The sequence below is a fragment of the Saimiri boliviensis genome, chromosome 10, assembly GCF_048565385.1.
Source record: "Saimiri boliviensis isolate mSaiBol1 chromosome 10, mSaiBol1.pri, whole genome shotgun sequence".
In the NCBI taxonomy this organism is placed as follows: Eukaryota; Metazoa; Chordata; class Mammalia; order Primates; family Cebidae; genus Saimiri; species Saimiri boliviensis.
In genome coordinates this window covers 88,533,890-88,558,379 of record NC_133458.1, presented here as the reverse complement: position 1 = coordinate 88,558,379, position 24,490 = coordinate 88,533,890, and the positions used below count along the sequence as shown (strand labels likewise).

Sequence of the window (24,490 nt, the reverse complement as noted above, 5' to 3'; positions counted from 1 at the left end):
TCTGGCTTTGTACTCTTAAGATGATTGTGGACTCTCTCCAGCTTAGAATGCTGCCTTTGGATTTGTCCTAACCACTTAACAAATACTTCTCATCTTTTTCTCAGCTTACAGAAGCAGCTGGTAGAAGACAATTAACAGGAAAATGGAACTAGCCACCTCTCCATAGACGACTTCAGTGAGACATGCATACCATTTGTGCCTAAGATTTTTTTATAGTTGGGTTTTTATATAGAAATTCTTCATAAAGATTACTGTTTCTAAGTACTATTTTTTTTAAAAAGATTGTTTATATGCTTACAGAGATTTCTCAGGAAGACAGCAGAGCAGAGGAATCTATATAGTTGTATGCGCAGACCTGTTTATATGCTGTATTTTGTTAAACGTATCTGCCAATGATTAAAAAGCACAATTTAAACTTTAAACGGGGTGGAGTTGAAGTTCAGGTAAGTTAGAAAACATTGTATGAGCAGCTCCTGTTGATCTTTCGCTTCCCAAACAGTAACTCCAGGCCAGGTTTTGTACAGGGGTCCTATATCCTTTAGTTTGCCTTAGCATGAGTGACCACAGTTCAGCAGACCACACGTATCATTTAACCTGTTCCGGGTCATTGGAAGTTTAAACTGAACAAAGTGCAATTTAACCACAGAACATGAGAGTACTACAGTTTTGTTTTTATGAAGACTTGACTGAACAAAAGGGGACCGTCAATGTTGTAGACACTGGAGGGCTCGGAGTACCAGTGTTTGTCTTCAGGACTCACCTGGTGCCTGCTGCTTCGATATTTTGCAAAAGAATGTAGGGGGTAATAATTTTTAATTTAATTTGCTGTTTAAAAATGCCCCTTCTTTCTTTGTGGCTGCATTTCTTTTGTAGTTGTATGTTGACACGTACTTGTGTGGTTTTTTTTGAGATGGAGTGCAGTGGCAACCTCCCGGGTTCACATGATTCTTCTGCCTCAGCCTCCCGCATAGCTCATGCCACGCTAATTTTTTGTGGATACGGGGTTTCACCCTGTTAGCCAGGATGGTCTTGACCGCCTGCCTCAACCTCCCAAACTGCTGGGATTACAGGCGTGAGCCACCGTGCCCGGCCTCAGATGTACTTTTGTGTCTTGAGGGCGCCATGGGGTTTCAGAGGGAAAGCTGCAGTCAATCACTGGACATAGATTCGGAGTAGGTTTCTAGTATTTTTTCTGCATTTGCTGATTTTTCTCTCCCCTTCACTTTTTAAGCATAGTGTTGAAAAAAGAGAATGCACGTGTGAGGTACTAAAACCTTATAATAGGATACATTAAGGTGCAGAGGAACAGTGAATACAGTAGAAGATCCTCACCGCACGCCAGCTGAGGCGAGAGGAACGCCTGTGTTACCTTACGCTTCTAGCAGCAGAGCCACTCCGGCCAGAACCCATTTGGCAGTCTTCTCTTTGCTCTTCAGCCTAAAGGTCCAGATGTAGCTGGGACCTCTCCATTTGGTTCTGTACACTGGGCACTCGTAGGTTTGTCTGGTTTCTTGTCTGTCCACAAGCGTGGCCTTCGCAAAGAGGACCGGCATTGGGCATGTCAGCTCCTTGAGACGGGCTTCGACAATGGTTCCTGACTGGGTGTCCCATCGAGCGCCTATGACAAAAACACAACGGTTGCAATTGTGTGGCATGTTGCTACTGATGATCTAGTTGTTTGTTTGAGGCAATAAACATTCTGGTTTTGTCCCATTTTTGCTTGTCAGTGGTTATTTTTACCCAGCTGGCCGGTCTGAGCTTTGGAAGGTAGGTTACCCTGCCTGTGGCCGAGGTATGGACAGGGTGTCTGAGGACAGGGATGGCAAGGCTACTGGTTACAAGGCTATGGTTGCTAGAAAAGCTGACGGGCAGAGGGAACGGCATGTGCAGAGGCAGTGGAGCAGGTGGCGGTAGTCTAACCACGTGCAGTAACTACCTGAAAGCAGGGAGGGAAAGGTTAATAAGGAAAACAAGTCAGCCAGGAATGCACGCCAATGGTTTGAGAAACGCTCTGGGATTCTGAGAGAATTCGCATACATTAAAATAGTTTGCTCTTCCTTTTAAAACAAGTGTAACAAATCTCCAATTCACCACATTCCCTCCCTGTCACACCAAGTACCAGACACTCATTTAACATCAGAAGTTGAAATCAAAAAGGAACATCTTAGTCAGGACTAATTGTCCTGCAGAATAATGCATGGCCACATAAATGTGGAAAATATTGCATAGTCTAGCCCCCTCTTAGAGACTCACCCTATGCAGTAGCATCTTCAGGGCTTGGAGAAGTCTTGCAGTAAAATATGGGAGTAAATTTACTGATAAATTTTGAAACGATTATATTGAAAACCAAAATAATGTCAATTCAGTCTCAAGTAACTCTGTGGCATTAATACCCAGATGTGCAAAATTTAAATGACAGCCATCACCCCCAATATTTTACAATGTGGTTCACATTGGACACCCATCCCAGCATTTCAAGTGTTTTAAGAGGAAGAAATGTGATAAATAATGATTAGCATAAGGTTACTGTGTGAGGAGATGCTGAGAGACCATAAGCAGAGGCCCAACATTGATCTGAACCTGACCAAGAAAAGGCTCCCCACTTACTCCTCAGGTGTCTTACCCTCCATGAAGAGCCCGTGGAGGTATGCACCTTCCCTTGGCGGGTGGCCATAATCTTCCTTTGTTTTTTTGGTAACGTCAACAGTCAGGCACGTTTTATCCAGTGGCCACTCATTTTTTCGGGCCATTGTCTGCATGATTGCTTTGGCAACAAAACAAAAATGCAATAGTATCAACAGGGTAAAAACATTGTATGTAAGGTTCCCAGGAACTACCAGTAAACTGAGGCATCTTTTAGTCCCATAGGGTGTTTTAGGTCCTCAGGCATTTGCACATGGCTATGCTGGAGCAGGGATTGGCCACCGAAGGCCTGCAGGACAAGCTCGCTGTTTCTGTCAATAGTTTTACTGGAACAGCCACAGCCATTTGTGTATTGTCTGTGGTTGCTTTTGCACTACAACAGGAGAGTAGCTGCACCACAGACCATGTGGCCCTTTCCAGAAAATGTTTACCGGGGTACATGCCGTGCCCCACCTCACTGTAGGAAGTCCTTTCCCTTTTGCTGCTACTCGCCTGCCCAGGACTTGTTTCCTCTGTAGCTGCTGGTCCTTTCTGTAATGCAGGGCAAGGCGATGCCGTCATACATAAAGCAAGGCAGGACTTCTGCTAGGGGTATGGTCCTGTCTGCGTCGGGGACTGCACTGCTTCAGCCCTTACCAGTTAAGAAGGACTGAGGGTTGAAGAAGCCTGAGAGCCACACCACAGCTGGAAGGACAAGGTCTTGTGTCCAAGTATCGAGTTCTCGGCATCGTAGGAGGAGGTCATTGAACCTGGTTAATGGGAGGTAGGAAGAAGAAAACTTGCTATGGAGTAAAACAGTCATTTTCCAGTACATTCTGGCAGTATGTGGGAGGCAGGGCGGAGTGGTGGTGGAGGAGAAGTATACCACTGAGAGCTGGTAAAATCCTTCCCTGGTAATTTGCAGGGCACTGTCCCTTTAAAGGGCTCGTTTGTTTCCTGTTGCAGACTTGATGCCTGTAGCCCTTACATTAGGGCAAGATACACTGAGGAATGTGGAAAACTCATTTCCATTTATTCAGTGGATCCTCTTTATGCTATGTAGTGACTGTACAAAGATCATCACTCTATGACTTGGACTTGGACTGACAGGTGCCAAATTGGACGTATGGACAGGGTGTCTGAGGACAGGGATGGCAAGGCTACTGGTTACAAGGCCATGGTTGCTAGAAAAGCTGATGGGCAGAGGGAACAGCATGTGCAGAGGCAGTGGAGCATGTGGCGGTAGTCTAACCACGTGCAGTAACTACCTGAAAGCAGGGAGGGAAAGGTTAATAAGGAAAACAAGTCAGCCATAAATGCATGCCAATGGTTTGAGAAACGCTGCTCTCTCCTCTACTCAAAATTGCAATTGGGCAAGGTAGGACGTATCTTCATTTCTGTTTGTTTGTTTGTTTTTAGACGGAGTCTCGCTCTGTCTCCCAGCTGGCGTGCAGTGGCACAATCTCGGCTCACTGCAGCCTCCGCCTCCTGGGTTCAAGTGATTCTCCTGCCTCAGGCTCCCAAGTAGCTGGGATTATAGGTGCATACCACAACACCCAGCTAATTTTTGTATTTTTAGTAGAGACGGGGTTTCACCATGTTGCCCAGGATGGTCTCGATCTCCTGACCTCGTGATCCACCCACCTTAGCCTCCCAAAGTGCTGGGATTACAGGCCTGAGCCACCATGCTTGGCCCCTGCAGTTTAACTATAAGGAAGCTGGCTCACGGAGGCTAGGGACAGATGAACCTCTTTGATAACATTAGAGACAAGTGAAACCTTGAAATGTCAGTTTCAGAGGCTGCTTAAAGGGGACCAGGAGAATGGAGTACAGAGAGCACAGCCTCCACATAAAAGCCAGAGAGTTCTCCAGAAGGAAGGACTGGCACTGAAGTTTTCTAGGACCTTGCTGCTTCAGAGTTGCAGATGAAGTGGGGATGAATGAGCAACCAGCCTGACAAACCACATCTGCCTGAGACACCTGTGTGACTTTGCTGTGAGGAAGAAAAGGCTCATAATGCTCACATTCAAACTTAGGTCACCACAAGGAAAATTCCTGTTCCCAGACCTATATTAAATTCTCCCAAATAGCTGGATCAGAAAAAGCATACTTGAAGATAAGAAGAAACTGCATAGGCACCATACAAAGGAAAAAGTGGAAGAACAAGAAAAGCAAGGGCAGGAAGACATTTCTCTCAAAACGTTGCCATATGAGGATAAACACTGCAACCAATTTGTAACAACTAGAACCAGCGATGGTTTATATAAAGAAGATCATGACTTGGAAGGGATCAGGAAGGAAAAAGTAAGGAAATTAAGTTTGAAGACCTCAGAAAAGAAGAAAATATCATTATAGAAATGAAAGCAAAAAGCAATAAGGCATAAAGGAGAATAAAAACAAATGGAAATGAAGAGGTAAAAGATTAGAGTGAAAGCAATAAAATGAAAGCTGAAATGAGGCCACATGCGGTGGCTCACATCTGTAATCCCAGCACTTTGGGAGGCCAAGGCAGGTGGATCATTCGAGGTCAGGGGTTCAAGACCAGCCTGTCCAACATGGTGAAACCCCATCTCTACTAAAAATAACAAAAATTAGCTGGGTGTGGTGGCATATGCCTGTAATTCCAGCTGCTTAGGAAGCTGAGGCAGGAGAATCACTTGAACCCAAGAGGCAGAGGTTGCAGTGAGCTGAGATCCCATCACTGCACTCCAGTCTAGGCAACAGAATGAGAATCTGTCTGAAAAAATAAATAACCTGAAATGAAACAGTATGAAATAGTGTAATTCTAGAACATTTTAGTTTTCCTAAATCGTATCTTTGAATCTATGTAATCAAGGGCACATCATGTTCCAAGAAAATTTCATAGTGAGTAATCAATACTAAAATATAAAGAATAATATGAACAATAAAGATACAGAAGCCCTGGACGGCCAGGAGAAAACAAGAAGCCATTTATAAAGGGAAAAGAAGTATGCTAGCTTTCGACATCTCCACGGCAGCATTTGACAAGAGGAATGCGATGGCTACAAAAGCCTCCAACTGAGGTGTTACTATTAATTTTTAATAACTAGCCAAACTTATTCAGGTGTACACAGAAAGACTATAAGGCACGAAAAACCACTAGCAAATCCAACAAACAGAAAGGTTTATAACTCAGGAGAGAGAGAAATCTTGATGAAAGTACTCATTTGTAAGAATACTTAAACTTCTCAGGAAAACAGTGTAATAGTTGTAAAAAAAAAAAAAAATAGGAAGTTATGAAACTAGGCTGGGCACCCTTTCAAAAATAATCTGGAATTGAAAATTAGGGACGATGAAATATATTTTATTTAAGACAGTGTCTTGCTCTGTTACCCAGGCTGGAATGCACCGGCATGATCACACCTCATTGCACCCTTGATCTCTCGGGCTCCAGCAGTCTACCACCTCTACACCTCAAGTAGCTAAGACTACAGTCACATGCCACCACACCTAGCTAATTTTTAATTTTTTTTTTTAAGAGACAGGGTCTCATTATGTTGCCCAGGCTGGCTTCAAACTCCTGGGCTCAAGTGATCCTCCTGCCTTGGCCTCCCAAAGTGCTGAGATTATAGGCATGAGCTACTACACCCAACCTGGACAATGAAATTTAAATAATTAAGAAACAGATTGGAAGCGGTTGAAGATACAATGAAGATCACCCAAAACTGAAGTCTACAAGTATACATCCGAGAGACCCCGAAAACATGACAGATCCGGCAGATAAATGCAGACATGAGAACAGAGGGAAAGACAATATTCGGAGAAATAAGTGCTAAGACTTTTTCAGAACGGAAGCTATGGAGGGAGTCTCGCATTTCTAACAGCACTTTAAAAATCCACACCTCAATACAACAGTAAAATTGTTGAACAACAAGGGTAAAGAGAAAAGTCTTAAAACTTTACTTGGGAAGGAATGGCAAATATTTAAGACCAGACCCACCCTCTACAATCAATGCTAGAAAACCCTGGAGTTAGAACATCAAAGCCCTGAGGGAAAATAATGGTGTGTCCTAGAATTCTACGTGTAAGTAAACTATCAATCAAGACTGAGAGTGTGGTGAGGACAGTTTCAGATACACAAGATGATTTACATTCCCCGCCTCTCAAGCCCTGCTCTATATTTTATACTTTGGTAAAAAGAAAAAGGAGCTTCAAACCAGATACAAAGAAAAAAGCAATGATGAGCAAAAAAAGCAGTGCAGTATATTAAAGCAAAAATAATGATTGACCATAAACAAAATAGGACAAAATCACTCTGGTTTACAATAAGGTAGAACTACAATTCCAGACCAGGAGGCTGATGTTCAGAGGGAAGCTTAAGGGTCTAGCGTTGTGTTGGAAAAATCAAAAGTGTGCATGTTACAATATAAAGAGTCTCCACTAAAATAATGGGAGTGGTACAGGGATAGTTCAGGTTCATGGAACAGGATTCAGGAAAGCAGGGGGAAAGAAACTCAGCACCAAAAAGCCAGGAATAAAGAGCTTTGCGAAACTTCCTCAATTGCTTGCCAAGACCAAGGAGCAGTTAGGTTTACCACCACCTTGAGTAATCTGTGAATTTCTGCCCTAGCTTTGTGACACATCTCTGCAGTTACATCCCTAGTCTAGTTTACTGCATACTGCATACCATATTACAGACTTCCAAAAGTTGTCTATGAGAAGGCATAGGAATCTTAGGTCTGCAAAGTAAAGGTAGAAGATGATACAAAGGCAAATTCAAGTTACTTTCCATGGCCATTTAACTCTTACAACTCATTGCAGGGGATTCTATTACTATCTGCATTTCTCAGATTTAAATAAGAGACAGATTATTCTGGCTAAGATCATATACACAAGGGGTGAGAGGCAGAATTTGAATCTTGCTCTGACCCTGACTTAACTGGTTTTTGCCTTTGATGTCATAAACCAAGTGAACTCAAATGAAGTTGGCAGAAGAGTTTTCACAGTGACAGGTTGAGTATAGTCACAAAGCCTAGTCTGTGTCGTTCTTAGGAGGCCTTATTCAGAACACTAACCCAGCATCCAGGCTGCACAGGGCCAGTGGCAGTGAGGATGGGGGAACTTACCACCGGGCTAGGCTGTAAGTAGAAGGATAAGCCAGTTTGCTCCAAGTGTCCGGTACCGTGTCATAACTTAATGCAAACTGCTGGGCTTCCACAGCAGGAGATAATGCCAACTCCCCCTTGCATGGAGAAAAAAAAGCCACGCAGTGAATACCTTCCAATGTACTGAAGTCTACTATAGCCTCAGTTTAAGCTTACCTTCAAACTAAGGTCCAGTTGTTCAAGTGATAAACGTATTTCCCGAATGAGAATATTCATCCTCTCGCATTCTTGGAAGCAAACAAGAACATATGGGCTTCTATTTGAATTTTTTTGCATTATCTCTGCCATGTTGAACTCTTCTGGAAGTTTCTCCAAAATGTCATCCAAGACATTCTTAACCTTAAATCATTAACATAAAGATTTAGCTCCTTTCTGTTTCAGTGTTCGTCATGATGACTATGTATATCCTCTACTTTTTGAAGTTCCAGAATAGAGCACACAGCTTCTGAAGGTGCCTGCAAATGCATGTGAAAGATACCTATGGCTCCCAGGAGGTGGGCAGCATGGCACTGCCAACTCCCTCAGCTGCTTCTGCACCAATGCCAGCACTTCCCCTTCCACAGAGCCCCAGATCTAGTCAAGGAGGCGCTTCAGTTATTTACAGTTTATTCACTTCACATTGGGGACTACAGAACTGTCATCAACTACATGTCATTTGGATGTAAAGACACGATCAGAGGAAGTAGAGGCCTATTATCTTGGGACTGTATTTTATAATCTGCTAAATTAATAAGATCATTTTAAAATTCACATAAACCAGGGGCTGGACACAGTGGCTCATGCCTGTAATCCCAGCACTTTGGGAAGAAGTCAAGGTGGGCAGATCACTTGAGGTCAGGAGTTTGAGACCAGCTTGGCTACCCTGGTGAAACCTCGTCTCTACTAAAAATACAAAAATTAGCCAGGCATGGTGGAGCATATCTGTAATCCCAGGAATCTGGGTGGCTGAGGCACGAGAATCACTTGAATCTGGGAGGCAGAGGTTGCAATAAGCCAAGATGGTACCACTGCACTCCATCATGGGCAACAGAATGAGGCTTTGTCTCAAAATAAATAAACAGATAAAACATGAAATGAAATTTACATAACCCAAATAAGCCTTTTAAGCATAAGCAAATTCTGGTGAACTATGAAGCTACCTTCCCAACCATGGCATCCAAAAATTCCTAGAGCAATTTAGACCAACATTTTTAACAAGGAAACTTCTATCTTCTGTAATTGTTGCCCTGGAGGAATGAAAGATTTATATATTAAAGATATGAGCATGCACATGGTACTCAGATATGCATATTAATTCTACCGACACAGCTCCACTGAGCTGGAAAAAACAGTCAATATCTAGAAAGGACAAAACATGGAAGAACTTTGCTTGTCCTTAGCCCTGGGTGGCTTTCCTTCCGCCCTTGGTTTCTCAGACTGCTGCCTTTGGTTCCGACATAATGCCTGCCAGCTGGCATCACTATGGCAGGTAATTTATCAGGTCCTAAAACCTTAAGCTCATTTACAGCAGAGGTAGACAGTATATCCAAATGGCCATAAGCATGTGAAAGATGCTCAATATTCCTCAACTGAGGAATGCAAAGCTAAAACCACTGAGAGATATCATTACCCTAACAACATCACAAGAAGACGACAGAGCAAGTGGAACTCATACACACTGCTGTTGGGAGAGGAACTGGTACAACCACTGGGGAAAGCGGATTGGGAAAACTTTTTTTTTTTTTTTTTTTTTTTTTTTTTTTTTGAGACGGAGTTTCGCTCTTGTTACCCAGGCTGGAGTGCAATGGCGCCATCTCAGCTCACCGCAACCTCCGCCTCCTGGGTTCAGGCAATTCTCCTGCCTCAGCCTCCTGAGTAGCTGAGATTACAGGCACGTGCCACCATGCCCAGCTAATTTTTTGTATTTTTAGTAGAGACTGGGTTTCACTATGTTGACCAGGATGGTCTCGATCTCTTGACCTCGTGATCCACCCGCCTCGGCCTCCCAAAGTGCTGGGATTACAGGCTTGAGCCACCGCGCCCGGCCGGGAAAACTATTAAAGCTAAACAGTATACCCTAGTATCTGGCAATCCCACTTCTGGGTATAGATAAATGGGTATTATGAATGGATGTTTTTGGGAGTTACCTTGCATATTGACAAAAGACTGTGGAAGAATGTTCATGGTTGTGATATTTCTATAAAAGTGAAAAACAAGAAACAACCGAAACATCCATTCACAGGAGTATGAAGAATTTTATATTCATATAGAATTCTAAACAAAAATGAACCACTGGTACATGAACAACATGGATGAATCTCACAAATGTAATTCAGAATGAAAGAAGTTAGACCTGAATGAATGCTTACTATATAATTCCATATTTTTGGAATCAGGTAAAGCTAATCTACGATGATGGAAGTAAAGATATTGATTATCTCGGGGGGTGTGAGGGGCACATTGACTAATAATGGGCATGAGTATCCTGCAGTGTTGGAAGTGTTATTTTGATCTAGGTGGTGGTTATATGAGTATAAACGTAGGTAAAAACTTAAATGATTTGCACAACTGAGATTAGTATGCTTCAGTACAAGTAAGTTATACCTCAACTAAAAAGAAAAGAAAGACCCTCTACCTTTTCTTCTGTAGACTGCCCCAGTTCATCACCACCGAGTGCATTCCTGGGCTGCATCTCCAGCAGAGTTCTAAAGAGAGTGTTGGATGTCATTGTCAGAAATTCGATTTCAGCATTTGGGTGAAGGCCGTACAGTGCTGGGCTTTCCGGAGGAAGCATCTCCTCTATGTACTGGTGGTAGCCTGCATAATCTAGGTAGGGTGGGGCAGCAAATCCCGGTGCCAGCATCAGTTCATCTTCAGTCTTCAACCACAAAGGAAAAGTCAGTTATTCCAAATGTAGGTAGGCATCCATTTTCACTTCCTAAGCACTTTGAGAAGACTCTGACAAGAAGGCCCCAGCACAATGCTGGCTGGGTAGCAGGCTCTCTTAAACTGTTTTATAATCAACAGTCTGTTCTATATGCAGCACCAGACTGATTTCTGGGGAAGATCCCAAGGAACGCACATTAATCCTATTCCTAAGAAGACTCAGTTTGCAGCGTGCATGGAGCAGTGTGATACATGCACATAAAAGGAATGAGCAAGTGCTGAGCCATCACGGAGCATGGGCTACCCTGTAACACACTCCCTCCCATTCACCGATTCTCCCAACCATCCCCATTTCCCTGAGAGGAAATCAAGACTCTGATGTGAACTTGCTGAGAAAGACATGGGACTTTAATCTTAATTCTGAATTCATTTTAGTAGGACCCTATAGCCTGTCCTTTCCCAGGTTGACTACTTTCCACAGAACTGCTTCACATCATTTTATATATGATGTGAATTTATATACATGAATTGTAAAAATATAAAGAACATGTGCATTTAATGAAAACTGTGTGTGTGTATAGGTACCACTTACAGGCCATATATACTAAGTCAGACTGATGCTACCTTCCCAGGACTTGGAGCTCCTCACAGCAGAGTCTGTGTTGTTCAGGATCCACAGACCGTGAGAGAGCTGCTGGTGCTCAGTACACAGTTACCTGCTGAGTGAAAGGCTGGAGTAAGCGGGCTTTGATTATGCCCATCTACTTCAATAAGGCTGGGGCAAGAGGGTAGACATTCCATTTAGAGGGAAGTTTTAACAAAGGCAATGTGAGCAGCAATAACAAACCCTCTAAACATTAGAACGTAGATCTTCAAAACGTAACAGAACAATTTATGAGCCTGAGTCTCTGACCAGCCATAAACAGAATCAATCAAGTGCTTACAATTTTCTAAGTAACAGTATAATCTCAGATTTATTTTTCCATGATTGCTCTTTGGTTTCCAGGGGTCATTAACCCCTCTGCTTTAATTCTCCCAGCCTCTTGCACCATAAATCCTGTCTGTATCTGCACTTAAATGTATAGGGGAATGTTATTTTTAAACTATTGCCTAATGTAGCTATTTTCTGCCTAGATTTTCCAAGTCGGTTTTTGAAATGAGATTCGTCTGCAGATGTGTATGCTATGCTGTGGTCCCCTCCCTATCACCTGGAGACAAAGTGAATATTCTTTAACTCATTCAGTAATGTATACTCACCACCCAGTACCCTGCAACAAACCATGAAGTATAAGCTTCATATGACCTAGTTATTAGGAAACTCAGAGTCTAAAGAGGACAAAGTAAGTGTGAATTTCCACACAATCATGTGGGTAACAGTGGTTTTCACTTTCCTCCTTAAACCTTCAATCCTAGGTTGCTTAGAAAGCCTATGGCCAAGCGCGGTGGCTCATGCCTGTAATCCCAGCATTTTGGGAAGCTAAGGTGGGCGATCACAAGGTCAGGAGTTCGAGACCAGCCTGGCCAACATGGTGAAACCTCCTCTCTACTAAAAATACAAAAATTACCCAGGAGTGGTGGTAGGTGCCTGTAATCCCAGCTACTTGGGAGGCTGAGGCAGAACTGTTTGAACCTGGGAGGCGGAGGTTGCAGTGAGCTGAGACCACACCACTGAACTCCAGCCTGGGTGACAGAGCAAGATCCTGTCTCGGAAACAAAAAAGCCCATGTCCTTAAGAAGGATGCTCGACTGCTTTCTGCAAAGTCTCGCATTTTAAATCCTCAAGTCAGCATTTTTATTTCGTACCAGGAGGATTTTCAAGTTAACTAATACTTCAGATTGCCAGAAGTCTTGACCAATGAATATGAGAAGGAAGAAGTTGAACTATTCCACCACCAGTATCCATTGGCTTGGTTTATTTATTCACATTTGTATAATTTCATATTTCTATATAAGAATAATCAAAATTTATATGTCACCTGGCTCAGAGCGACCAAAATAAAACTGTGCATGAGACTTAAACTCATCATTATTACTCTATGACGGATAAAGTAGCCAAAATAAAAGTATGAGCAAAATATGAATAAGAAAACCAAAAGCTAGAATTTACACATGCCAAGTAAACATTATTCCCTACAAACAAGTACTTGGTCTTCTCTGCTTGAGCTTACTAGGACACTGAAATAAATTTCAGAAGCCACAGTTAATCTGTCCTTCAATAAAAACAAAAAGTTAACAACAGAATTTCAAGCAAAGAAACTGACCAAAAACAAAACCACTTGGAAAAGTTAAACTGCCGTGGGGTTAAATGGCCATGTTTGAATGCGTGCTCATGTACTGCTGATGGGACTGCGAATGGTCCATGCTCTTTGGAAAGAAAATTAGGCTTATACACACGTGACACACCAAGTGCCTTCCATATGGTAGGCAAGGAGCAAAGCAAAAGAAAACAGCCAACTCAAAAGGACGGACCTGAGGTTTACAGCTAGACAACCTGGTTCAGCTCCCATCCTTTAATGATTTGGTGGCCTTATGAAATGACAATTTATCTGCGTTTCAATCTCCTAATGGTTGTGGCTATGTGAATTTAATAAGGTATGCAAACAGCTTGGCACACAGCAGACTATTATGTTAGTTTTGCTCTTCCTCAGAACCTAGCAACAGACATGATTATTTTAGTACTTCTTGATTTTTCTAGAAGGAAAAAACATTTCTCATTTTTCTGAGAAATGTTCTATACACAGAGACTTGTGTTCCCTTTTACTTTAAGAAAACTTTTGGCCGGGCGCAGTGGCTCATGCCTGTAATCCCAGCACTTTGGGAGGCTGAGGCGGGCAGATCACGAGGTCAAGAGATTGAGACCATCCTAGCCAACGTGGTGAAACCCCATATTTACTAAAAATACAAAAATTAGCTGGGTGTGGTGGCGTGCGCCTGTAGTCCCAGCTACTCGAGAGGCTGAGGCAGGAGAATTGCTTGAACCCGGGAGGCAGAGGTTGCAGTGAGCCGAGATTGCGCCACTGCACTCCAGCCTGGCACCTGGCAACAGAACAAGACTCTGTCTCAAAAAAAAAAAAGAAAGAAAGAAAGAAAAGAAAACTTTCAAGACTTTAATACACTCAAGGAGCCATGTGAATCCTGATGCTGAATCTAGACTTTCTCCTTTCCCACTCAAGAGCTTTTATGAAAAGCTACTTTTTGCTAATGGGGCCATAACTACAGACCTCTCTGCACAGTGGCCGTTTTTCTTGCTTTTGGGGGAGTTTTGTTTGAGAAAACTGTTGTAATGCCTCAGAGAATCAATAGTTCTAACTAGACATTTCTCCAAAGAAGATACAAAAATAGCCAATGAGCACATGAAAAGATGCCCGACATCATTAGTCTTCAGGGACATGCAAATCAAAACTCTCCTGTGACACCACTGCACGTCCACCAGAATGGCGAAAACAAAAAATGTAGACAGTAGCAGTGCTGGTGAGGATGTGGAGAAAATAGAACTGTCACGGATTGCTGGAGGGAATATGAACTGGTGCAGCCACTATTTAAAAAACAGTTTGGTGGCACTTGCAAATAATAAACAGTCACTGCTTGGGCCAGCAATTCCACTTTATCTGAAAGAACGGAAAACATACGTCCACACGAACTTTGTACATAAAAGTTCATAGCAGCATTATTCATAGTAGACAGAAAGGAGAAACAACCCAAATGTGCACTGACAGATGGCGTAAACAAAATGTGGTATGTCCATACAATGGAACATTATTCAAACTTACAAAGGAATCGAGTACTGATATATTCTATGGCACTGATGAAACTTGAAAACATTATGCTAAGTGAAAGAAGGCTACATATTGTATGAGTCCATTTATATAAAATGCCCAAATCTATGCAAAATAAATTAGTAGCTGCCATGGGCTGGGGTGTAGGTAGTACGGGGTGGGAAACAGATGGTGAGTGACTGCTAGTGGTTACAGGGGTTTTTTTTGGTGGGGGGAATAAAGCTGTCGTAAAAGTGGTAATGGTTGCAGAACTGTGAATATACTAACGACCTTTGAATTGTATAATTTAAATTGGTAAATGTTATGGTGTGTAAATTATATCTTAGTAAATTAAAAAAAAATAAATCAATAAAATCATGCTCAGGCAGAAAGAACCTCCACATCATGAAAATATCATCAAAAATTTAAAATCCTATTTGTTAATGTCAGGGCAGGCACAATTATTAGAAACTGGAGAACCAGCATCCAGCCCAGCTTGTTGGACTCCAAGAAAGTATTGTCCTTTTTACATTTTTCTATCTGCATGTAATAAAAAAACCAACCCCCACTCTATTGCTTCTCTAAGTAATGTCGGTAATGGCAAGAAGCTCTAGTTCATTGTGAGTTTAAACAAATGCATTTGCCTTTGGCCTTTTGGGTCAAAAATGCCATGGCCCCAAAGTACTGTTAGGGATTTTAAGGTATTACTCAAGTTTGAATTGTCATGGCGTCTTGAGAATGGAAAGGTACCCTGGTGATTTTCCAGGCAATATCTTAATTTTACAAATGAATAAACTGAGGCACAGGGAAGCCATGCACAAACCTAGACAGCAAATCAGAAGCGGAACCAGAACTCTGATCTCCCGTATTGTCCGTGTTGTTCTCAGTGCCAGCCTGTACACCATCTATGTGCAGATACGAGTCACTGTTTTGGTGACCTGTGCTATAAACAGGTCAGCACTCCAACCACAGCAGTATGGTGCAGAGAAAGACTGGCCTTTGGAGTCTGATTCTGAGTAAATCCTGGTTCAGCTGCTTGACCTCTCTGAGCCTGAGGTTCTTTTTTGATTAAATGGGATAATACTTAATCATACATATAAAGTACATGGTATTGACCCTTGGCTCAGAGCAGGTATTTACTAAAAGATTCCCATTGTTATCACAGATTAATGTACAGCCAAGTATTAAATATATATAATGATTAAGCGTATTGTTCTAGCACTATACCAGTGTTTAAACCTGACAGCACATCTGTAAGTTGATCATTCTTGTTTTGTAGATGATAAAACTGAGGCTAAGAGAGGTTCAATTACATCACATGGCAAATACAAAGAGGTACTTCAATGTGAACCAAGGTGTTTTTTTGTTTTTTACTTCAAAGCCCAGAATCCTGTTGTTCTATATTACTAAAATAGTTTGTATTATGTAATAACTTTAAGGTGACCTGGTACCTTATTCTCTGAAAGTAATTTCCTGTATTTCTTACTTAACACTGCCAAATACATGCTTTATGCAAGATGATGTTTTCTTTCTTAACTTCGGCCAGAGACCCTCTAAAGGCCATTGCCATTGGACAACTCTCTCTGAGAGCAAACTCATTTATTCAACAAGAAACTCACTGACCCTCCTAAAAGCAAGATCTCACTGAAAGCATTCTGATTCTTTTGATAAGAGCGGCAGAACGTTAAACCCCACACCATGAATGAGTTGCTTTTTTATCATGTTCCAATGCAACCAAAGACACCAATTTTCAAACACATTAACTACTTGTGGGAAGTGGCAAAAAGATGTCCTGCAAATGAAGTGTTAGATCATGTTGCTAATCATATAAATAGCAGGAACGGGAAAAATGTGCATCAGAACCAAATAACTGGGATTTGCAGCCTCTGACACCAAGTCAGTTAAGTGCTTTAATTTTCTCTGGTGAGTTGAGGAGGTAGCTCTCCAGTGAGGATGCCAGCTTGCAAATGAAGCATTTCGATCCTGAAAACCTCACCAGATCCGTATGGAAGGTCAGGTACCTACATTTCTAAAGGGCTTACACACACCACTGATGCCCCTTCAGGTTGCATCACCTGTATTTATTTTACAATTATTTGAATGGGAGTTCGGGCTTGTGAAGGTTAATGGACTGCTGCATTTGGCAACAGTATTTCTCCCCTCAGCCACAGGCCAGAGCCAGGGGAGGGACCATCCACGGGAGCTCCTTGCGGGCCCCTTGCCCTCTACCACCGTTCGGAGAAATCAGCCTCTGTAAAGGTCGCATGCCTGGCACTGTTTATCTTTCCCATCTCCATGGTAACTTGCTCCCAGAGCTCTTCTGAGGAGTGACTTCCAGTTTAGCACAACTGGAGTCTCTCTCTGATATGTGAAATTCTGATCATTAGAACTAAGGAAAGCCCATGAGACTCACAATCAAAAGAAACAATTACAGAACATTGTGCATTTTTGGCACTCTCTCCAAAGTGTTCAACATTATTAAAAAGTAGTAACAAATAATGTCCCCAGTTTTCTACATTAGACTAAAATACACTATGTTTTCCTGGTGTATTTTAGCCTAATATAGTCTACATAGACTAAAATGATTTTAGTGATTTAATCTAATACAGACTAAATATTAGACTGATATGATTACATTACTTCTCAAAATGAACTGGAGGAAGGTGATCAAATCTATGTAATGCTTCTCTGAGGTGAAATTTTCAGAGAAACTATAAATAGGACATTGCTCAAGCTATTGAAAGCATTGCTTTCCACAGAGCTGGTGTCCCGCCTGCCCAACTGGAAATAAAAATGATATGGTGTACGGGCGCTTTAGGTCTTCAAGAAATAACCCAGAATGGCCATGAACCTGGACACCATTAGAGAGGGAGCATGAGGAAACTACAGCCAGCATGCTCAGATGAGATAGGATGAGAAATGTCATTGGGCTTATTTGGCTCTTGTTCCAAGCAAACTGTAAAAGCAAAAAAAGTCAGATTTTTTTTTTTTTTTTTTTTTAACAGTTTGTTTAGAACAAGAGCCAAATAAGTTTCTTAACTTGTACTTGGTTGATATAATCTTTTTTTAGAATTCATTTTAATTTTATTTTAAATTGACAAATTTTATATATACATAGATATATAGATCAGGAATCATTTCTACATAGACACAGGGTTACTAAGATGAGAAGTCAGAAAAGGATGCCTGGTCTTTTAAAACTGCACCTACAGAGGTGATCTACCTCTTCCTCAAGAGAGAAAGAAGAATGAGCTTCTCAAATCACCATACTTTTCTTTTTAATTAACACATAATAATTATACAAATGATGGGGTACAATATGTTTTGATACATGTATACACTGCATAATGATCAAATCAGTTAATAAGCAGGTCCATCACCTCAAATATTTATCATTTCCTTGGGGTGGGAACGTACAAAATCCTTTCTTCTAGCTATTCTTAGATACACAGTATCGTATTGTTGACTACAATTAGCATACTGTGCAGTAAGATACCAGATTTATTCCTCCTTTCTAAAGATGGTAACTTGGAACCCGCTGACCATTCATTCCCCATCTTCCCCTCCCCAGTGTCTGGTAACCACTGTTCTATTCACCACTTATAGGAAATCAGCTTTTTAAGAGTCTGCATGTGAGTGAGAACATGTATTTGTCCTTCTGCACCTGACTTATTTCATTTAACATAATGTCATCCAGGTTTACCCATGTTGTTGCATCTTTTCTCTTTTAAAAAAATACAACTATATTACTTTATTATCACACGTAAAACATTAGTAGAAATTCTATAGCACCATGATATGTTAATGTAAATTTCCCACTGTGTTATAAATGTCTTTTTTTTTTTTTAAACAGTTTGTTTGGAACAAGAGCCAAATAAGTTTCTTACCTTGTACTTGGTTGATACAATCTTTTTTTAGTTAGATTTAATTTTAATTTTATTTTAAATTGACAGACAATAATTATATATATTTATGGGGCACAGTGTGACATTTTGATACATGTGTACATCACAGAATGGTTAAATCAAGCTAATTAACAAATCTATCACCTCACATACTTATTCACCACATTTTTCTTAAGCACCTATTTAATAGGGTAACTGTAACTGGTCAAACTGTAGACTATTCCCTAGGACTTCTCTGACAGGCAAATAAGGAACTTTAGTGAAATGAACTTTGGAATAGAAATCAAAAGACTTCTATGAAAAGATGCACACAACTCTTGCCCATACCAGCCTAGTGGGCTGGGGCAAATCTCCATGTTTTAGCATCTCAGTGGATAAAACAGAGTAGCAGTGTCAGCTCTGCCTATGTCACAGGGTTTTGATAAAGAGCCTTCGAATCAGTGCATGTGAGGGTGCCTCACGCTGGCGCACTCTCTAGCACTCACAGAAATCAGCTGGAAGACTTGTGAAAATGCAGATTCTCATTCCATAGGTCTGAGATGGAACCTGAGATTCTACCTTCCCAAGAAATTTCCAAAAGGCCAAGAATCCTCAATACATTAAATAATTATCCATACTGCAATTCATTTATAAGATTTTTACCAGAATTTTTTTTCCGCAGTGAAATTAATTTAAAATTAAGTAATTTACAAATGTCTTACCAGAGATGGATTCATGAATTCTTCTAAATACACCCGACACAGTTTGCGATCCCAGTCATCTGTGATGTGGCCTCCGTACATGATCTCACCAAAGAGGTAACGGAGCTCCTCCCATGGGACCTGGGGGGGAAATCACACAAATACTCACTGCTGAGTGCAGAGTCTGCCTCAGAGTAGCCAACCAGTGGCACGTGCCCCTCTCACACAATGCCCTCCAAACCTCTGTCAATAGGAACATTTAAACGTGGTTCAGAAATTGTCTAAGTTCCTAATTTCTTGGGAGAATTATCTTCAGTGTCTTCTAATATAGTCAGTGAAAATTCACTAACATTGAGATATTTACGAAGACTTTTTAAGAGATGAGGTCTGGCTCTGTTGCCTAAGCTGGAGTGCAGTGACACAATCACAGACCACTGCAACCTTGGCCTCTCTGGCTCCAGCAATCCTCTCACCTCAGCCTCCCAAGTAACTACGACTACAGGCACATGACACCACACCTGACTGATTTTTAAAAAAATTTTGTAGAGACAGGGGTCTCACTCCATAGTCCAGGTTGGTTTTGAATTCCTGGCCTCCCTAAGTACTGATATTACAAACTTGGGCTGCCATGCCCAGCCTCAGGCAGATTTTAAAGGAAACGGAATCATTCGTAGAACATGTTTCCAGGGAAAGTTTATACATTTAAAATCGCATCTAAAAATTGTCAGGGGATGTTGGTTCACAAGGCCTTTGAAGCATGACATGTTTTTATTATCTGATTTGTATCAGCTTTCGTTATCTGATTCAGGAAAAGAAAACAACATCCATGTAATTTGAAATTGGGGTGTATTTAGAGTCCAGGCAAACAAAGCCCCTTGCCACAGACAGATTTCAGGGCTTGGTTTATGGCATGACTGTTCTAAGGGTTGTAACTAATGACTATACCACGTTTTATTCAAGAAATCACTGTATCTCCTCTTTATTTGGCTTAGCAGGGTTTGAAGCCTCTTTTGCTACCCTTTAGCTTCTTCTGGGTTTGCAAAACATGTCAGTGTGTGATGAAGCCTTTCTAGACAGGAACCTTTATACCTTCGGGGGCAGTAAACTACCTCCCAGCAGTTCAAGTAAAAATGTAATTATAGCCTTCGCTTGTTGCGTGATGTGACAGAACAGAACAAGTAAAATTGCTTCAACTATGCCACTCTACTTGCTACAAGTTTATTTGAATTTGAATACATGAACCTCAAATACGTCTTTCTTTTAAGCTGGGTTGAGGTGAATGAAAGATAAGAAAGGGGTGCCTAGGCTGCACATGCTCTCTGCATAGACTACCTTCAAAATAGCTGAAATGGATGGGAAACAAAGGTTTCTTACTTATTTTTTTTTTTCTGAGACGCAGTCTCACTCTGTCACCCAGGCTAGAGTGCAGCAGCACAATCACGGCTCACTGCAACCTCTGCCTCCTGGGTTCAAGCAATTCTCCTGCCTCAGCCTCCTAAATAGCTAGGATTACAGGCAGGCACTATCATGTCCAGTTAATTTTTGCATTTTTAGTAGAGACGAGGTTTCACCACATTGGCCAGGCTAGTCTTGAACTCCTGACCTCATGATCTACCCACCTTGGCCTCCCAAAGTGCTAGGATTACAGGTGTGAGTCACCACGCCTGGCCAGCTTCTTACTTTTATTTGCTTTTCTGCTTACATTTAATTGGTATTTGCTACACATTTCAGTATTCAATACGTATCTCTTTTTAATTTTTATTTAACTACGGATCTGTTCTTTTTAATAATTCTTTATTTCAATAATATTTTTTTTTTTTTGAGATGGAATCTCACTCTGTAGCCCAGGCTGGAATGCAGTGGTGCAATCTCAGCTCACTGCAACGTCCACCTCCCTGGTCCCAGTTCAAGTGATTCTCTTACCTCAGCCTCCCAAGTACCTGGGATTACAGGCATGAGCCATCATGCCCAGAAAATTTTTGTATTTTTTACTAGAGACAGGGTTTCACGATGTTGGCCAGTCTGGTCTGAAACTGCTGACCTCGTGATCTGCCCACCTTGTGTTTCCCAAAGTGCTGGGATTATAGGCGTGAGCCACCGCACCTGGCCTAATTATCTGTCTTTTCAATAATTATTCAGCTAAAAATTTGTTCTTTCCTCTTTTAAGACAGTTTTGCTTTGTTGTTCATGCTATAGTGCAGTGGTATGATCTCAGCTTACTGCAACCTCCACCTCCAGGGTTCAAGTGATCCTCTCACCTAAGCCTCCTAAATAGCTGGGACTACAGGCATGTAGCATCATGCCCAGCTAATCTTTTGTATTTTTTATATGGGTTTCCCCAGGTTGCCCAGGTTGGTCTCGAACTTTTGGACTCAAGTGATCCCCCAACCTTGGCCTCCCAAAGTGCTGGGACTACAGGAATAAGCCATTATGCCTGGCCTCAGATCTATTCTTTTCAATAACTGATTCTAAGCCAGGTGCGGTGGCTCATGCCTGTAATCCCAGCACTTTGGGAGGCCAAGGTGGGTGGATCACAAGGTCAGGAGATCAAGACCATCGTGGCCAACATGGTTAAACCCCGTCTCTACTAAAAATACAAAAATTAGCTGGGCATGGTGGCAGGTGCCTATAATCTCAGCTATTCAGGAGGCTGAGGCAGGAGAATTGCTCGAACCCAGGAGGCAGACAAAGGTTGCAGTGAGCCAAGATCATGCCACTGCACTCCAGCCTGGGTGACAGGGCAAGACTCTGTCTCAAAAAAAAAAAAAAAAAAAGAAAGAAAGAAAAGAAAAGAAAAAAGGAAAAAGAAAAAAATTGATTCTCTTTCTCTCAATCCTGGTCTTTGAGTTTTACATATACTTTCTTGAAAAGGGCATTTTGTACAACCAAACTATGTGCACAGAGAAATTTAATTCCCCAATCGTGATAACTCGCTTTGTGATGTGCAGAAAATGACAGAAGTCAAGACATCTGAGAAACATAGGAATGTGTTAAAGACTTGAGGCTGTTCTGATCCTGGAGCCCCAAGAGGAGAAATGGCAGGAGACAGTGTGACTCGGTTGGTCAACTGGTGTTTTGAAGACTTAAGGATGTAAGAGCTGGAGAGAAAGACGCATCCACTTCCCTCTTTCCACTTCAATTATGTACAGGATTCAGCTGAAATACAATTCTATTCCTGGTCTTAGCCTTGCAGGACAGTTATGAACAACTTGAATAAAAGTCTTAAATGGCCGGGCGCGGTGGCTCAAGCCTGTAATCCCAGCACTTTGGGAGGCTGAGGCGGGTGGATCACGAGGTCAAGAGATCGAGACCATCCTGGTCAACATGGTGAAACCCCGTCTCTACTAAAAATACAAAAAATTAGCTGGGCATGGTGGCGTGTGCCTGTTATCTCAGCTACTCAGGAGGCTGAGGCAGGAGAATTGCCTGAACCCAGGAGGCGGAGGTTGCGGTGAGCCGAGATCGCGCCATTGCACTCCAGCCTGGGTAACAAGAGCAAAACTCCGTCTCAAAAAAAAAAAAAAAAAAAAAAAAAAAAAAAAAAAAGTCTTAAATGTTCCATTCCTTTTTCTGCCTAGAACTATAATAATCTTATGTGCAATAGTTTAGACAAATTGTGCTGGGAATCAACATAAAAATATTACCATTTATTAGAATGGGCAAAATATGCTCAAAGTATACAGAATTACTTAATTATCTAAATTAAAAAATAAGAGATGTGCAACATTGAACATCAAATACCATATTAAAACCATTATTTTGGATACAAGTTATTTAAAAATTGTTCCTTGGGAAAACACACCTGTCATGTACTAAGAGTATATATTCTAACAGCAATCCAATCACCATTGAAACTTGAGAAAACTGACAACCAAAACTTTAACAATTGTGACTGAAGGAACGGAAAACAATAGTTTCCATTTATGGAAAATGTGGCCTGGAGTACAATACTCGACTGGTTTTGACACATCTATCCTAACTTTAACGGATTTAACTTAATGAAAAATGTTTCCTTTGAGAGGATTAAGGTGAAAAAATTCTTAGGAATGAATGGTTCTTGCTTTCTGAAATCCAATCATAGGGTTTATGAGAATTTACACAAATGTTCCTGATGAGGCATTCCCATTCCCATCTGTAAAACACAATTTAGCTATGAAATAAAATCATTCATCTACCTTTAGCTTCAAATCAAGGGGAACATTACTGAGAAAGTCACAACAAGGTGGCATCCTTAATACATAATAATGACATATGCAGGAAATGCACCATTATTTATACATGTGACGTGCTGTAAATTGCTTCCATCATCAGAACTAATTGTAGTGATTATTAATGCAGTGTTATGAACTGTCAGAATTGCTGTATGTAATTACATTTGTGCAAATGCTTCATTACCTGCCTAATGAATCTGGCATATATGCACATGTAAACCACTGTTTTTGTTAACATAATGAAGGACATTTTTTTTTTTTTTTCCACTAAGCTGCTGATGTAAAACCGGTTTGACCTGTCTCATGAAGTTCGAACATCTACTGCTGGAAAACCTTTGATCTGGTTTATTTTCACACTTGGCAGAAGATGCATATATAGTGTCAGCTATTTCATTAATAGCTTCAAAAGAGAAATTATGGTCAATTTTGATAGTGCCCGAAGACTGACAGTTTTGTAAACTCCTTGGAAGAGGTTATCTGACCACTAGCACTTACTGTGGCGTTTGCCTCTAAGTAGTTGTAGAGGATATTGGCACAAATGGTGAGGTCTCCAGGACTGAAAGGATAGCTTCGGCTCCAGCCCTGGGGGCCAAACCTCAGTCTCCCAGCAACACAGGCGTGGAAGTAGCAGAGAGAAAAGAGGATGCTTTTAAACTCCTGCTCCTTGGAGCATATTTCAAGTGTATCCTGAGAGAAAAGAGAAGAAATAAATGCTTGATTATCCATCTTTATGGCTTCAAAGGGCAAGGCTCTGAGTTTTCAATAATCTGGTAAAGGATTTTGAGAGAGAGATACTACAGAGGTAACATGCAGTTTGCAGCATGGCTACCTCTCCTATGAGAACATAATAGGAGACTATTTGGCATTTGCCAGCCTGTTGGCTTAAGAGGATTACTTTTTATTTTGCTTCGGTCATTCTTCTGAATGCTTCTAAGTTCACTAGGAAGTAAGACAGTTCATTTTAACCATGTTGATACTTCTTGACATCATTTTCCCCTGCAAAATTTTCTTTGCAGAATCTGGATGACATAAAGCCATCATCTTCATTTCATCACTGTGGTGGAATGCTACCATAGTTGGGAGAATGCTAGTTCACCACAGCTATCCCTTCTTCACGGGTTCCACTGCAGCAGAGAGCATCTGGGCACATGGACACCCATGACTGTTTCCTGCCTCCCCTGAAGTCAGTTGTGTCATATGATCAAGATTTTGCCAACAGAATTTCAGCTAAAGTATTGTGTATAACTTCCATGTCATTTGCTGAAAAGGAAATTGTTCATCTTGGCTGTCACTCTTCCCTTTTTCTTTCTTTCTTTCTTTCTTTCT

General features: G+C 41.3%; 2 protein-coding genes across 4 annotated transcripts in view; one reads left to right on the top strand and one right to left on the bottom strand.

The window, feature by feature from the left end:
- Positions 1-1,713, top strand: part of CDCA7L (cell division cycle associated 7 like) — a 41,385-nt gene extending 39,672 nt beyond the window's left edge. For all 3 annotated transcript variants that reach the window (XM_074379603.1, XM_039472732.2, XM_039472731.2), the window contains one exon: positions 105-1,713. In XM_074379603.1, coding sequence (XP_074235704.1) covers positions 105-135 — 31 coding nt within the window. In that variant the 3' untranslated portion in view covers positions 136-1,713. The remainder of the gene's footprint in view (positions 1-104) is intronic.
- The window catches only part of DNAH11 (dynein axonemal heavy chain 11), a 396,587-nt gene continuing 373,467 nt past the window's right edge, over positions 1,371-24,490 (bottom strand). The window contains exons 75-82 of the mRNA XM_074379604.1: positions 23,660-23,851; positions 18,975-19,094; positions 10,363-10,605; positions 7,905-8,087; positions 7,710-7,825; positions 3,280-3,392; positions 2,624-2,764; positions 1,371-1,618 (exon numbers count right to left, since the gene is read on the bottom strand). Coding sequence (XP_074235705.1) covers positions 1,371-1,618; positions 2,624-2,764; positions 3,280-3,392; positions 7,710-7,825; positions 7,905-8,087; positions 10,363-10,605; positions 18,975-19,094; positions 23,660-23,851 — 1,356 coding nt within the window. The remainder of the gene's footprint in view (positions 1,619-2,623; positions 2,765-3,279; positions 3,393-7,709; positions 7,826-7,904; positions 8,088-10,362; positions 10,606-18,974; positions 19,095-23,659; positions 23,852-24,490) is intronic.